The 15686-nt window shown below is 43.5% G+C and overlaps 1 protein-coding gene across 2 annotated transcripts in view; it reads left to right on the top strand.

The window, feature by feature from the left end:
• clybl (citrate lyase beta like) overlaps positions 1-14652 on the top strand; it is an 82519-nt gene extending 67867 nt beyond the window's left edge. For both annotated transcript variants that reach the window (XM_036139065.1, XM_036139066.1), the window contains exons 4-8: positions 3019-3120; positions 4220-4313; positions 5809-5976; positions 9808-9932; positions 12667-14652. In XM_036139065.1, coding sequence (XP_035994958.1) covers positions 3019-3120; positions 4220-4313; positions 5809-5976; positions 9808-9932; positions 12667-12762 — 585 coding nt within the window. In that variant the 3' untranslated portion in view covers positions 12763-14652. The remainder of the gene's footprint in view (positions 1-3018; positions 3121-4219; positions 4314-5808; positions 5977-9807; positions 9933-12666) is intronic.
• The last annotated feature ends 1034 nt before the right edge of the window (positions 14653-15686 follow it).

Here is a 15686-nt window from a genome sequence, read left to right as displayed (position 1 = left end):
AGGAACCTTCAGCCTGATTTGTTGCTAAAAGATGGACTTGCTTGTTTCTCTTTGTGCCGAACTCTTTTGCTCAGCCTTTCTGCTCTCCTCCAGCCCCTTGTGTGACTGACAGGCCTTATTGGGCTGTAACAGGCGTAAACCCCCCTTCACACACGCACCCTTTTGTTCGAGGACAATTCTCACACAGATTCGGAGCCGTGCGCATTCTTTGCCCACCGCACTATTTGGTGTGCACCGGGGACCAAAAGAATCGCACCCTGTACCGCTCCTCCTCCTTCTCCACTCCTCCTCCTCCCGTCCCCTCCCCTCATCCCCTTTTCTCCGCTTCCCCTCTGTGAAATGAACACTTCAGCAGGCCGGAAACATTTAATCTGGCCCCCTTTTGAAGAAAATTAATTGAAACTTGTCCCACTATAGCCTCCTTTCTCGAGCCCCGTCTCTCCCTCCTTCTCTTTTCATGATTGCGAGTCGAAAATTGTCAGAGGGCTTGTTTGCATCGTGTCTCTGAATGGCTAGAAGAGGTGTTATTTCTTCCCTTCTATCAATTCTTTTATTTATTTATTTATTTATTTTTTCAATTCAGCACTGAATAGCACCTTGAAGGCTCTCACTTTTGAAAGCTATTGACAGCTAATGGTTGCCGCGCATGTCGGAGTAACAATAATCAGCCACTATTGCACCTCTTATGCTGGTGAATCAGACCCTTAAGGTGTATAATAGCTGAAGAGGAGAGTTTTGAGGAAGGACAGAAACATGTAATCATTGAAGTTTTTTTTTTTTTTTTTTTTTTTTCGTCCAGTGGAGCCATCACTTGTTCTCCTTCGGTAGGATCTAAACCGCTCGCTCGCTCGTTTGCTCGGCCGGCCGCGATGTCTGCTGGATTTCCCAACGACGGGGCCACATCTATCTGGTCTCCTCTGTCATCACAGAAATGGGTTTATCTACACCCTCTTTTCACACACCCCCACCCCCAGCGCCCCCCCCCCCAACCCCTTCCTGTGTTGGCAAGAGAGGGGGGCATATTATGCTAAAACCCCCAGCGTTAGTTTTTATGTTGCCATAGCAGCCTTGCTCCCACGGGGTTGTGACCTCAGATGATTACAGTACAAAGCCTATTGGGTCTTGAAAACCTCTTTGAAGATGAAAAGTCTTTGATGGTTTGTATTTATGCAAATCTCCCCGATATGATTTATCCAACTGAGATTGAATGGAGAGATGATTAAAATTGCCCCTATTTTTTTTTTGAACCCCTTCAATGGAGGTCCACTCTTTCTGTTTTCAGAATGAGAGCGGTGAGTGTGAGGGTGAAGGCTATTGTGTTCCTCGCTCGGACAAACAATCGCGGTGTACCTGAGGTTATTTATTTTATATATATATATATATATATATATATATATATATATATATATATATATATATATATATATATATATATATATATATATATATTCTGATATCTTAAAGAAGGAGCAGAAGGAGAGGAACGGGGAACTCAGACGTAGTAGACATTTCTTCTCTGAGCTTTTGCTCTCTCTTCTTTCTGTCTCTTTTTTTTTTTTTTCCTTTTTGTCTGGCTTTGAAAGGAAATATCTGAAGGAGGGGGCTTTTGTGTGTTTCCAGATGATAGATTTAGGAATTTGGGCAACCCCACTGGCAGTCCAGGGCTAGCTGTGAACTGGTCTGTTGGAAAAAATCGGAATGCTTTGGTCTTCAAAGAATTAAACGTGGGTTTTAAAACCCTACTTAGGTGAGCTTGCATATTAGCAGGAGTCGTGCAGAATAAAGGCCTCGGCAAAGTGTCACATCGCTCTCTGATTGTTGCTGCAGTCTCTCCCGTTTCCCCCCGCCACGGAGGAGGTACGCAGAAACAGAATAATGCAGTGGTTAAAAAAAAAAAAAAAAAAACATGCTCAAAGACGTCCCAAATCTTGTTTCTTCTTCCTTTTTGCTGCACTTTGTTTCTTCTGTCTGTATGCATGTGTCGGTGTGTGGGTGGGTGCATTTACATGACTGCGTGCTCTCTAAGGGGGTGCACTAGCTGTAGTTGAGGAGAGCCTCTGAAAGAAGGTAGGGCAGAATACTTCAGACGAAGGGGGGAACCCTAGTGTTAATGTAAAATATTTCCTTTCTTCGCTTTTGTTGCCGCTCCGCTTTGCTTGCTCTCTGCGCCGTGTGAGCCTTCACAGATGTGTTCCAGAAGGAGGGCTGAATCTGGAATGGCACAGGTGATAAAGGTGTCGAGATTTCCATCAAAAAGGGATGTTAACACATTAAGACTTTTTTCCCCCCTACTCTTATCGTTCTCATCCTACTGGAGGTTTTGAAAACCATTGTTGTAATCCTTTTGCAGTCGTTGCCACGGAATAATCCGTCCGATTTTAATGTCACGGCGTTTTAACCGACACTAGGAAAGTGCATCGTTAAGATGAAAATTACGCGTGGTTTTCAAGATTTCTTGCAAATAAAAATCTGTAAAAGTGTGACATCCATTTGTATTCAACCCCCTTCCCTCTGCTACCCCGAATTATAATCCAGGGCTGAGCTCCTTATTGGTTGTGGGATATGTGTACAGCATCCTACTCTCTGCTGCCCCTAAATGAAACCCGGGTACCAGTTAGCTTGCTATGGCGGTTTGTATAATTTCTATTCAGCCCCATGTATTCTGCTACCCCTAGATAAAACCCAGTGCCTAGTGGCGTCTGATGTTGATATATTTTGTTTGTTAAGTACTAACGAGTTGCAGAAAATACACAGATGATGTCGACTGCATATTAAGAAGAGCAACGGCTTCTAAGAAAAAAATAATAACCCAATGAAAAACACTGTCCCTGGAGTTAAAGTTAATTGTGTGACTAAAAATGTATTTTCCTATTTATTTGTATTGTGTAAACATGATTTGCCAAAAGCGCTGCAAGTAGATTAATTTCTTGTGATTGCTGAGGGCTTTATTGTCTCGCAGTCACACAAACTGCGGGCGCTGTTAATGAGTCCAGCCTGAGACGTTGTCCGTGTGCTCAGTTTGTTGACAGCTTTCAGCGCAACTTGAAAGGACGGACGCCGACGGAACCCGTTCGCCTCGTCACCTTTGTGGAAACCGCTGTGGGCCTGCTCAATTTTAAGGTAAATCGCGAGTAAATAAAAGGGAAACTGCGAACGTAAGGGGTTTTGCTGTGTGTGTGCATGGCTGGCTTCAGATTAAAGACGCCATCAGCGTGAGGAGAGCTCGCCGCATCCAGAATGGGGAAAAAAAGGATCTGAAGCTTCTCAAAATGAGCCTTTAGACGCTGTTTCTTTCCATCCTCGCCTGCCCTGACATTGTTTAATTAGTGCTAACTTCATATCCTCATAGTGAGAATATCCTTTAGGATATTTCAGCAAGTATCAGTCAGACTTTTCTAGCAGTGCAGCGTGACCTTCAGCTTCTTGGAGGGGTAAGGAGAGCAGATTTGGGGAGGTACCAGCTGGCAGTCCTTCTTTTGCTCTGTCAGTTCTTTAGTCTAATTCTCCGACTGTGTTTGTGATCGTGTCTCCGCGCATGTGTGTTTTGTCGGGGGGAAAGGGGGGGGGGTGCTTTCCTGAGCAAACCCTTCAGTTTCGTCAACACTAGGTAACAAACTTGCTGTGGCGCAGCTCGGGGGCCATACTAATTTGGAGTTAAGATTTAAAAAGCATCTTACTGTATCTCACGCTTTACAACAGACCATCCAGATTTTGGTTCTTTCGCTCGGGACTCTGGCTGCTAGTCTTACCCGCTTTTATCTGTAACATCTGGGTGGCTTTTAATTAGGTTTTGGCCCAATCTCTGTGTATCCCATCAGTATGTCGTTGGCCAAAAGAATAAATAATCAAGCAATAATCAACTATAATCAATGTTTCCCTACTCGTACTGTTAAAGGCGTTTGCACAAATACAGTTTTGTCTTTCACATTAAAATGCCGTTGAAAGAAGAATATAGATAAACGGAGGGAAAAAAATGCTGTCTGGCAGTGTACAGTATTTTATTGATCACAAAAAACATCACAACTAATCCATTTGATTAATTAAACCATCTTTTCTCTCTTTTTGTTTTATACACAGTCAACCTGGTAAAAGTGCTTCTCTGACAGCCTTTCATGCCCGTCTCTTTGCCGTGATTTCTAAGATGTGTTTTTTTTTTTCCCCCTTCCAGCTTGTCCAGCCAGTCTTCCTCTGTCATGCTGATTTATCCGTTCTCTCATAGGCCGTGTGTGAGGAGATCCGCCAACTCGCTCCCAGGGCCGGGCTCCACCATGACGGCGTGGTGTTTGGCTCCGATGACTTCTGTGCCAGCATAGGTGTTGATCGCTCTCTGTGCTCACATTTCTACACTCTCCAATAACTGCAAATCAAATATTCACCGTTACTGTCTTTACAATGCCTTGCAAAAATATCACTTTTTCCACATTTCATTTTTTTTTTACATTAACTTCACAGTTTATTTGTATTTTAGGTAAATGACTAACACTGTGGAGAGGTTTAAATTAGGGTTAAACAAACATGCCAAGACATCAGTTTCCACCTGGGATGACAGCAAAAACCCCACAAGGGTCCATGGTAACTCTGAAGCTGCAGAGATCCAAGCTAACCTGGAAAAAAATTGTTTACAGGAAAACTCAGTTGTGCACTAAACAGGTCTTTACTTCAGGAAAGTCATTGAAGGAAAGCTAATACTGCACACACAACGGTGATAGATGCATCGCGGTGGCAGCATCATGCTGTGAGATGCTTTCATTCAGCACGGACGGGGCGGCTGGTCAGATGCTGCGTTCCCTTTGCCTCGGAGCTCGAAACTAGGAGGTCGGAGATCACGTCTTATCCAAGTTACTGCGTTCCGGTTTCCAGCTTGTCTGACAGTAGGAAAAGCCATTGTTAAGTGTATAATTACAGCCAACCTGAGTCTTAGAAAGCGTTTTAAAGTCACATTTAATTCCAAAATCTTTTTTAAGCTGTGCTGAACTGTTCAACTGAATATGAAATGTTAAACAATAGGTGGCGATTCCTTATTGCTAATTTAACCTCTATGCCCAAACAAAAACACTATTCTACGAGGTGTTTTGTGTAAACAGCAGTGAAACATCCCATCTTCTAAATACTGAAAAGTAGTGCCTGGATGACGGACTAAATATTACAAATATAACTGAGAAACTGCTAAAAACAGTCACAGTCCTGTCGCGTCGACTTTCTGACTCATAATTCCGGCGTTAGGGGGCGTTCTAGTTCCTACTGGAAAGTCGGAAGAAACTCTGACTTCCGAGGAACGCAGTGTAGAGTATGATGTATGAAGGGAAGATGGTTGGAGTTCAATACAGTAGCAAACCTGTTAGAAACTACAACAGGCTGGAGACTGGGGCTGACATTCACCTTTAGGTCAAAGCAAGGTCGTGTGTTAGAATGCCCCAGTCAAGGTCTAGACCTAAATCCAACAGAGAATCTATGACATGCCCTAAAAATTGTTCTTCAAAGGTGGCTGTCCATTCAATCTGGCTAAGCTTAAGCTATTTTACAAACTTTTAAAATGTCTAATGCGGGTAGATATGTACCCTAAAACATGCGCGGCTCTTCCTGTCATTCTAGTAATATTGACTCTGGGGGGCTGAATGGAAATGCATGCCACACTTTTCAGATCCATAATTGCAAAAGCCTTGTATCATGTTCCTTTTGTTTCCTTTCAAATTAAAAGCATCTCTTTGTGTTGACACAATTCCCTTAAAACACAAAAGTTTTCTTCTGAATAGAGAGTAACTGTATGTGTCATTTATTGCACCACCTCAGCGTTCTTGCTCTCTTTAGGTGCCACGCGGACTAAGGATGCCAGGGAGCTCCTCTATGCGAGGCAGAAGGTGGTTGTGACCACCAAAGCTTTCGGGCTGCAGGCCATCGACCTGGTTTACATCGACTATAAAGACGTGGAAGGACTGAGGCTACAGGCCAGGGAGGGAGCGCTCATGGGCTTCACGGGTAAATTTTCTGACTGTAATCGTGATGTATATCCTCCATGTGCTCCTTTGACAACTGTGCTTGCTTCCCGATCTTATTAGGTTTTGTTGTATTAATTGCATGCCGCATAACCGTGGATCCACCCTGTGGGAGAACATTACAAAGGTTAGACTTGGGATAGTTTTGTAATAATTGTGTTACCAGAAAATTACCTCCATCTGTGTTTCACAATGGAACGGTTTTGTGTCTCTCAGTGAATACGCGTACTTTGAATAAGATGTGATATGATAAAGCGCCATGTACCAGTCCTGAGGAGGATTCTGTCCATAGTCTGTATTCTGGTCAGTGATTTATTTTATTTTTTTGATAATGTGGTAATCTGCCCAGAGCGGCATGTCCGTGGGGATGCCATTGGCATGCAAAAAAGTACAAGTTGGCAGTTGCATGTTTAACAAATTAGCTTTTTCTTATTTTTGTGTCCATTCAGTGTGCAGCACAAAAACAGGATATAGGTATTTACTGCCGCCGGCTAAAGACACAGAAGTTGGTGTCTGATCTGAAGCTTCCAAGTCAGAAAGACTATTTCATCATTTTCTAAAGAATCTGGCCCACATTTGATTGCTGTGTTTTCTAGAATCATTATTATATCAATAATTTTATCCATCAAAAAATTTAAAATAAATATATCTCCATTCATAAATCTTATACACAAAATAAGTAAAAAATTAGCTGAATATGACAATGTTATTTTATTAGAATGGTTTTTAAAGTGTGAGTGTTTTAGCTGAGCAGGATCAGGCTTTAGCTGACCTGACGAAAAAGAAGAGACATTGAATCCATGACCTGCTCTTCATGGGGCACTTAACGACACACACAAAATGCCTGCACGTCATGTTATATCAGTGTGTAGGTTGCGCTTCTTGCTGTTTCCCACTGAAACTCATCCAGGTGACCTTGTTTGCCACTTCCGCCCTCGGGTGTGCCGCAGGTTCACGTGCGTGCGTGTACGTTGAGGTCTGTCCTGTTTTTGCATCTTCGGAGCTACTCTCTGCACATGATTCCTAAAGCTTAGGCAAGAATAGACCTACAATCCCGCTGTTGATTATTCGTGTTTGCTTGAGTCTGAAAGATTTGCCGTTTATCGCTCGGTGCACGAGGAATTAAGGTGGAAAAGCTGAGGGGAAACAGCTGGTTGATGAAATAAATGGTTCAATTTGAAAGGGAGCAGAAGCATTTAAAGCGCTGGATTAGTGCCGTACAAGCCGTGGGCACTCTGTATAATCTTGGTTAGTAGCTATTACTGGCCCATGTGTGCTTAAGCAATAATACGGGGCGGCCAAAAGCTCTACCTGTGCAGTAATTGACCTTGGCACAACCTAAGCTGGGAACAGCACCCATTAAGCAGAGAGTACAGAACACCAGTGCTCCGTACAGGGGAGCTTAGTCATGTAAAGGCAGAAATGTTCGGATCTAATGTGCACAGCAGAAGATATTGAAACACGACACACTTGATAGTGTGCACAGTTGCATGCTTAACAAAATTTGTTTGTTTATTAATATTGTGGTAAAATATTTTTTTTTAGATGCCTCTATTTCATACAGTCTTAGATGTGTGTTTGCATTTAAAAATGTCCTGTAAATCGGGGGGGGGGGCACAAAAAACAAACAATTCCTCCGCTGTTAGGGACCACATTTCACTTCAGTCCCCAGGACCCTGTCCATCATTCGCCTGAGAGCACTTTGCTAAATAGCAATCCTCCAATAAGGTGCCAGCCCCACATGGCAGCCTGGGATTGGCTGCAGGGCGTGAATGATGCATTTTAGGAGAACCAATGGATCGTAACCAAGGGCACCTGAGTCACCCAGCCGGCCCTGTTGGAACCACCGTTCTCTTGTTGTCCTAAACAGCTACACTTACACACTCATACACACACACACACACACACACACGCACAGCTAGGCTGACATAAAGAGACACTTTCTTAAGGTACATCTAAGCCTGCCAGGTTTAGTATAGAAACTGTCCTATGAATACATGTGAAAGCATGTGGCAGAAGAGGGAAAACACTTGTTTTTATTTCTTCCTAAAAGAGAACGACACACGGCCTCAGACGTACAGCGAATACATAGGCCGGTGTTGGCCGTGAACGTGTTTGTCTCACGTTTCAGGTCAGACATAATCATGAGGTCCTCGCAAATAATGATTGGAAATAAAAGCCGAGCTGACGGGTAATATTCGTTTCGTTTCCCCCCAAGGTTACCTAGGGTGAGCAGAGCTGGATGAAGCAACTGGGTTCTCTCCTCCCTCTTTTTTTTTTTCTCCGCTCTCCTGGGCGACTTTTTTTTTTTTACCCTACTCGCTCGTGTAGCCCGCCTGCACAGCCACCTTTAAGGATTTGTTGCTGGCGACAGAGCTAAGCCCTAAAGTGTCGGGTTCCCGCTGGCTGCTGCTGAGCCGCCGTTCTCGCCAGACATGTTCATAACCCTCAACTTTATCACTACAAGTTTGATCTGCAAATGTACACGGGATTATGTCTGCAGCCTTCGCCCACATTTAACGGAGAAGATGGCTCTGTGTGTGTGTGTGTGTGTGCGTGTGTGTGTGTGTGTGGAGGAGGGGGCTGGCGATTGTGACCAACAGAGACATAACTCCTTGTTAGTCCTCAGTTTTACCTTTTCAGTGACAGATTTTTTTTGTTGCTTTAGTGAATTCTTATGACGCTCTCATGGTTCCGTCACCATCTGGTTCACCTCAGTCACTTAGGACACGCAGACAGAGGCCAGTCGCTCGCGTGTTTTTTCCACCTTCTCCTCTGTTGTTGCCTCTGTATGTTCGTATTCATCTTTTGCACACTGGTACCGGACTGATTTCCCCTTCTCTTTTTCTATCCATAGCTGCAAATTGTGCCGATTGCTGTAAAATCGGAATGATGAACACAGTGCAAGTGATCATTTGGGCCAACACAAATTTACTGGTTTTTTTTTTGTGTGCTTGCGTTCAAGCAGATAAACTCTTCAGATCATGTATTTTAAATACTCTGGATTAATTTGCAACCAGATGTTGTGCACTCTTGGTGCCATTCTGTCACCTTCTACTTTGATTGCGTAACAGTTTGCTCTTTACTATTTAAATCACTTTATTTTGGTAGGCAGGTGGGTTAGTTAGATAGCCAGGCTCTTTTGATGAATGATGATGATGATGATGATGATGATGATGATGAATAATCATAAAATGTAATTTTATATTGTCTGAAAACTTTGTTACACGCTATTTCTATAGATGATGTTTCTAATTCCCATATAGGCAACTTGACCCTTGACCCTTTCTTTTCCTTCATCACAATGTCCCCAACACACTTTGTGAACTTTAGAATCTCCTAAAAATATACATCAAGTATAGGCAAGGAGGGCAGTTCAAGTATTTCCTATAAGCCGAACATATTATTTCAATTATTTGTATCCTTAGGACTTGAAATATAATATTCTACTTTACTTTGCCATTGCAATGTCACACAAATATGCAGCGCAACTCTATCTAAGATGAAATTAAAATGACTGAGGGCCACCTGCTGGTAGATGTTGTTAATCAAAATAATATTACTCCTTGAATGAGCAGATGACAGAGGATGACATGCGTCAAAGCAGGTTTCCATTGGATGCATGGTGGGTATGAAACGTCTCCTGAAATCTGAAGTCTCCTTTTTGTACCTGGAAAAACTCTGGCTCAATAGAAACAACTGCAAAAGAGTAAAATGCTGAAAGGGCAAAATGATCCGCATTATGGTGGAAAAAAACATCTGTTTCCAGCTAAAAGAGCTAAATGTTCTGATATGCGTGTGTGTTTCTCTGTAGGTAAGCAGGTCATTCACCCCGGGCAGATCCAGCCTGTGCAGGAAGAGTTCTCCCCGAGTCAAGACAGGGTCCAGTGGGCCGAGGAGCTCATTGCTGCTTTTGACCAGCATCAGAAAGAAGGAAAGGTAAACATGGATCTAGTGTGTGTGTGTGTGTGTGTGTGTGTGTGTGTGTGTGTGTGTGTGTGTCCAAATTCAAGGGCTGCTTCTCTCAAATTCCGCATTACGTCACAGCGAGGCAACAAAGGCTATCCAAATTCGAATGCTTCTACAAATGTGGCGGACAAATTCGTCCTTCATTTCGTCGGGTTTGAAGGATGGGTCCAGTGTATCAAAGGGGTCAAAGTGGATTGATTAAACTGAAGCAGCAATAGCAGAGGAGAGCGGTTGAAATTGTGATTAAGGTTTGATATGCATTATATTCCCAGAAGTATTTGGTCCACTTTTTTCCTCTGTAACAGCTTCTACTCTTCTTGGAAAGCTGTCCATAACGTTCTGTAGTGTTTATTGGGATGTTGAAGCATTCTTCCATAAGCACAATTTTGAGGTCAGACACTGATGTTGGACGAGAAGGCCTGGCACTCTGTCTCTGCTCTGATTCATCTCAAATGTGTTTTATTGGGTTAAGGTCAGGGCTCTGTGAGGGCAAGTCAAGGTCATCCACACCAGACTCTCTTATCCATGTCTTTATGAACCTTATTTTGTGCACTGGTGCACAGTCATGTTGGAAGAGGAAGGGACCATATCCACACTGTTGAGAGCAAGGGATTGTCCAGAATCTCTTGGTATGCAGAAGCATTCAGATTTCCTTTTTACTGGAACTATGGGAACTAAGCCCAGCTCCTGAAAAACAACCCCACACCAGAATCCTCCTGTCCATCACACTTTACACTTAGCACAATACAGTCAGACAAGTACTGTTCTCCTGAATGATTGATTAACAGGTTGCTGCAGCAGCTGATGACCGCTGAGGAGCTCATGCAATCATTTGAATCAGGATTGAGAACCACTTCTTTATAGTCCAGTGGTGGCGAGCTTCACATCACTGCATCCGGAGCTTTGTATTACACCTGGTGATGTATGGCTTGGATGCAGCTGCTCGGCCCCAGAAACCCATTCCATGAAGCGCTCTGCTCACTGATTTTGAGCTAATCTGAAGGCAACACGGAGGCGTGGAGTTCTGCAGCGATTGAGACCACTTGGTTATAATACCGCTGATAGTTGACTTTGGAATATTTCAAAGCAAGTTCCATGTTTACGCAGCTCTGTCTTTACACTGTCACAGCTGTAGATTGTAGATGCAGCGGTCTCAGACTCCAGTCCTCGAGGGCCAGCGTCCTGCAACTTTCTGATGCGTCTCTGCTCCAACACACCAGACTCCAATATTAGCTCATTAGCAGAGCTCTCTTGACTGCATGCTAGGGAGTTTAGCCATTTTTATTCAGGTGTGTAGGACAACAGACAAATCTGAAAGTTGCAGGACACCAGCCCTTGAGGAATTGAGTTAGAGACCTCTGCTCTAATGCCAAACTGAATTTTAATAGTGTTTATTGTTATTAGGTTGTAATCATTATCAGTTTTATGTCATACAGTTTCTATATTTGCTATATGCAATTGGAGCATATAATTGCAGAGCTCCCCTCTCCCACACTTGCTGCTAAGTATTGCCCATCATTGCTTTACCCTTCTGATAGGAAAAATGACCTTCGCTCTTTGAAACACTCCTTTTCCTGAAAAAACGTAACTCATGATGCGTCAAACTAAACTAATTGTGCAGCATCCACAAGTCTTAATATTGAATGCATATTTGCATTGTAGAGAGAATGTGTTAACTATATTTAGCAACATCTATTTAATATAGCAGGTTTTTGAGGGAAAAGAGGGAATTTAAAGACACAGACATACTGCTGGAAAGCTACCAGCTGCATGTCTGTTAAAAATTCTAGTGCCTGCACTACCTGAGCAGATAACCTGACTAACTATCCAGGTAATATCAGGTTGTTGTACCTAAACCGAAGTACTACTCTGTAAAGAGCAGAATTACTAAAATGCTCTGTCATACAAGCACTTGAAAACTACTAGTAAAATTTACTGTGTGCTATTTGTATATTTTGTCTTGGGTCTCTTTATCAAAATCAAAAAAAAACAATAAAAAATGTCCTACATACTCATTGTAACTGCAGTTATGTATAATTATTTTAGCAGCAGAATGAATAATTGCTTTGCAGGTTTAAATATGTTTTGCCAAAAGAGTCCAAAACCACGAAACGCAGTATTGTAACTTGAAAATGTCACACCGTCTCTTCCCTCGATTGTTGTTTAAAAAAAACACTATCTATAAGAACCGCTATTATCGGACTTTCCCATCCGTAACTTCCCAGCATCTCTCTGCTGTCCCTACGCCGCGATGACACGGCCGTTTCTCTGCTCCGACGCGCACACCGATCCTTTGTGTGCGCACCTCCATAGCTCCGAAGACTACATACTGTACACCCCGGGGTGACTATCAGGACAGTGAGGGGAGGGGAATTGGGCCAATTAAGTGTACAATATTATTGTCCCTAATTTAGTGCATGGTTGGAGCCTGTGTGCCGAGCTCTGTGGGCTGTCTGCTGAGGTAATGCGCAATCTGCCCGCCACCTCTCTCTCCCTGCCAGGGCATCGCCCGAAGGGATTCGTATCTTAGCCGAGCACTACATGTGCGGGTGTGTGCGCGTTTGTATTTCTTACGGTTCCTTTTTGTTTCCTATTTTTGTTTCCTATTATTCTGACGTCTAAATATTGACAGAGAGTTTGAGTTTGCAGCTGATTCCGTTCGTCAAACGTGCATTTCAAGTGCAACGTGTGTGCTTCTCTCCAGGGCGCCTTCACCTTCCGCGGCAGCATGATCGACTTGCCCTCGCTGAAGCAGGCTCGGAACATCCTGACCCTCTCTGCCGCGGTGTCGGAGAACTAATCGGAGGGACCCGCGGGTCTGAGCCGGGGCAAGGAACAGGAAATCTCCCAGACGAAAACGAGCTCCTCAGGACCCGCACAAGCCCTCCATGACAGTGGAAAACACGGCTGGTGTTTGTGTTGTAATTGACAGAGGTGGCCCCGAGTCTATTTTTAGCAGAGCCTTGCTTGCATCGCCGTGCCGCGGTTTTTAAAACATTAGAGAATCGCACAGCGGACGGCATCACCGCTTTCCTCCGGCGATGAGCCCTGTGCGGCTTTCTGGCAGCGTGTTTCGCCATCGTGTCCCTCTGCAGCCTGCGTGCCCACACCCTCCATCCCTCCCCAGTCATGATGAATGCTCTCCTATCAGCACGTCCAGGCGGGGGGGGGGGGGGCCCAAAGGGTAAACAAACAACACCACTCTGCTGTGTCGGGTCTATTCTTTGGGTTACAGTCAGGCCTCGCTCCGCCTGCCTCCGAGCCTGAGTCAAGAACTTCCAACATCATCTTGGCTTCAGACGCTAAAGAAAAACAAAATCGGAACAGTTTTGTGTTTTGTTTTTTCAATTGACGTGTTAGCCTCGCACGGCCTGCAAGCAAAACATGTGCGGCACCATTTAAGTGATTTTTTTTCTACATCGGGGCGACCTGCGTTTACTGCCGCATTCATCGAAACTGTTTCGGCGGAGCATAAAAAATGAACTCCTTAATGAGCGGAGTGAAGAAGTCACAAATGAAAGCACAAAAGGGGGCTTTGTGGAGCACTTGTCTGACTCGCAGAGGCTGTGAAGTGGGTGTGATGTTCGAGGAGAGACAGATTAGTGGCCATGTTGCTCCAGCAGACCAGGACCAAGGCTTTGTCTCTCTGACTGCGGATGGGAGGATAATTGGGGGGGTGTTGAATGGTTAATAGTGCCATTGGTGACCATGGTAATGAAAGGCACCGTACCACCTCAACCCCACCTCATCCCCTCTCTCTCTCGCTCTCTCGCTCTCTTTTTTATGTTTCTTTCCCTTTACTGTATGATGTATTGTGTCTGGGACAGAGCCCGTGTCTGTGCCAGGCCCGTCCAGACAAAAAAAAAAAAAAAAAAAAAAAAAAGAGAGAGACAGAAACGGCTCCTGCGTCCAGCCAAAGACCCCGGCAGTAAGCCGTCGTGTTGGCATTTGGCCACATCGGTTACTTGAAGCGGGCTCACTTTTTGCTGCCATGAGGAAACATTGGCCTTGCTTGTTTTCAAACTCTAAGTAAAAACCCTGATAGTGGGGATCAAAATAATTGTACCGTTTGACTTAAAATGAATAGCTATGTACTCCAGCTGTTTCTTTAGACTCTGTATGATGATGTCAAAACCATAAACTCTAAAATAATTCATGGGTTGTTTGACTGTCTCGATTATTTAGAATGTAGTTTGTTGATGTGTTTTTCTTCAACCTTTGTTTAACTTTGAAATGTTTTTTCTCTGACTTTTGAAACTCTTACACAATTGTGTCCAAGTTCAATCCAAATGTGATTGTCCTTTTAGGGCACATAATTGACAAACAAAAAATGGACTGTACCGCTGGGATCAGTTAATTAAAATCATAGGTAAAATTCATAAAACAAAATACGAAAAACAGGAGTTCTTGACGTCTGGAACGAGTCATTAAAAAAATATCAGTTTTAGTTTTTTTTTTTTTTCATTTTAAGGTTGTCTGTTTTTGGTTTTTGGTTTGTTTTTTTTTCGTTTTGATGAATGTTTCAAATGATGAATATTATTTCTTTCCATTTTAATGTTTTGTTGTTCCGGCTGCATAATTCGGGGGTTATGTTGTGATGAACCTAGATGCCCAGACAGTCTCTCTTAACACACGTTAAACAACGTGCTGCAATGTGAGTTTTGCATCAAATAAAGAGGCATAACCATTCTGTATTTGTATGTTAAATTGGTGAAGTATTTCTATTTAGTTGTTTTTTGTACTTTTATGTAGGACTTAAATTTAAGATAAAAGGATTTAGGAGATTTGTTTTTATAAAGTAATAAAGTATGGAGACATGACATAACTGCAATGATTTAAAGTGCAGCAGCTGAGGGTCCAGTTTGTCTAAGCTCTGAAGCAGATGCTCCACAGACAGAATCGTGGCGGCTTCCGTCAACCGTGTCGGCTCCCCTCACCATCTTTTGCAAGGCAGTCCTGTCTGCCCATCCCTCCCACAGCTGAGATGCAACACAATGCGATAAACGTGCCCACCTTTACCTGAAAATGTGTTTTTAATTGAGAATAACTTGGCTCCGTGTGGCTGCGTTCAGATTCATCTCTAAGGCGATTAAAACATTATTTTCTTGCAGTAAAACAGCTCTTCTGACAGCCCCCCCATTCACTGCACTGCAGAGGTGCATGAAAGGCCTCCAGAAAGCCGTTTAGCCGTTGCTGTGAATGCCCTACACTGCAAGCCCACCAGAGCGTAACAGAGTGACTTTAGTTTTGCTGGAGCCCAGTTTGATGGGACAACTTGACTCTGCAAGCTGCTCTGCTCCAACAGGTGCCCCCCCACCCACCCCCACCCCCAACCCACAGACAGGAAGGAAGACCTCAGAGCAGAGAGGGGACTGCAACTCCACATCATGCGGGAACAAAAGCAAAGCTCCTCCTGAGGAAGAAGCAGAAAATCTTTAGGGCTGGGTTGCATTTTTCCAGAAAGGCAGTAAAACATCAGCTCCTATTGTTTTCACCCTAACATCTATGTAGATTGGAGGAATTTGTCCCCGTCTGCCACTGCTGCGTAATGACATTTCTATTATATAATGAACATTATCATATTAATAAAAAAAAATAAAAAAACTCCTCGCTCGGCAGTCTTATTTAAATACAAGTCTCCGGTATTCCCTGAGAGATTAAATTACAATTAACACGATTAGAAGCTCGCAGAAGAAGGGTAAAAAAAATGTGACGAGGAATCAA

This window comes from Fundulus heteroclitus, chromosome 7 (assembly GCF_011125445.2).
Source record: "Fundulus heteroclitus isolate FHET01 chromosome 7, MU-UCD_Fhet_4.1, whole genome shotgun sequence".
In the NCBI taxonomy this organism is placed as follows: Eukaryota; Metazoa; Chordata; class Actinopteri; order Cyprinodontiformes; family Fundulidae; genus Fundulus; species Fundulus heteroclitus.
This window is presented reverse-complemented; position numbering and strand designations above follow the sequence as displayed.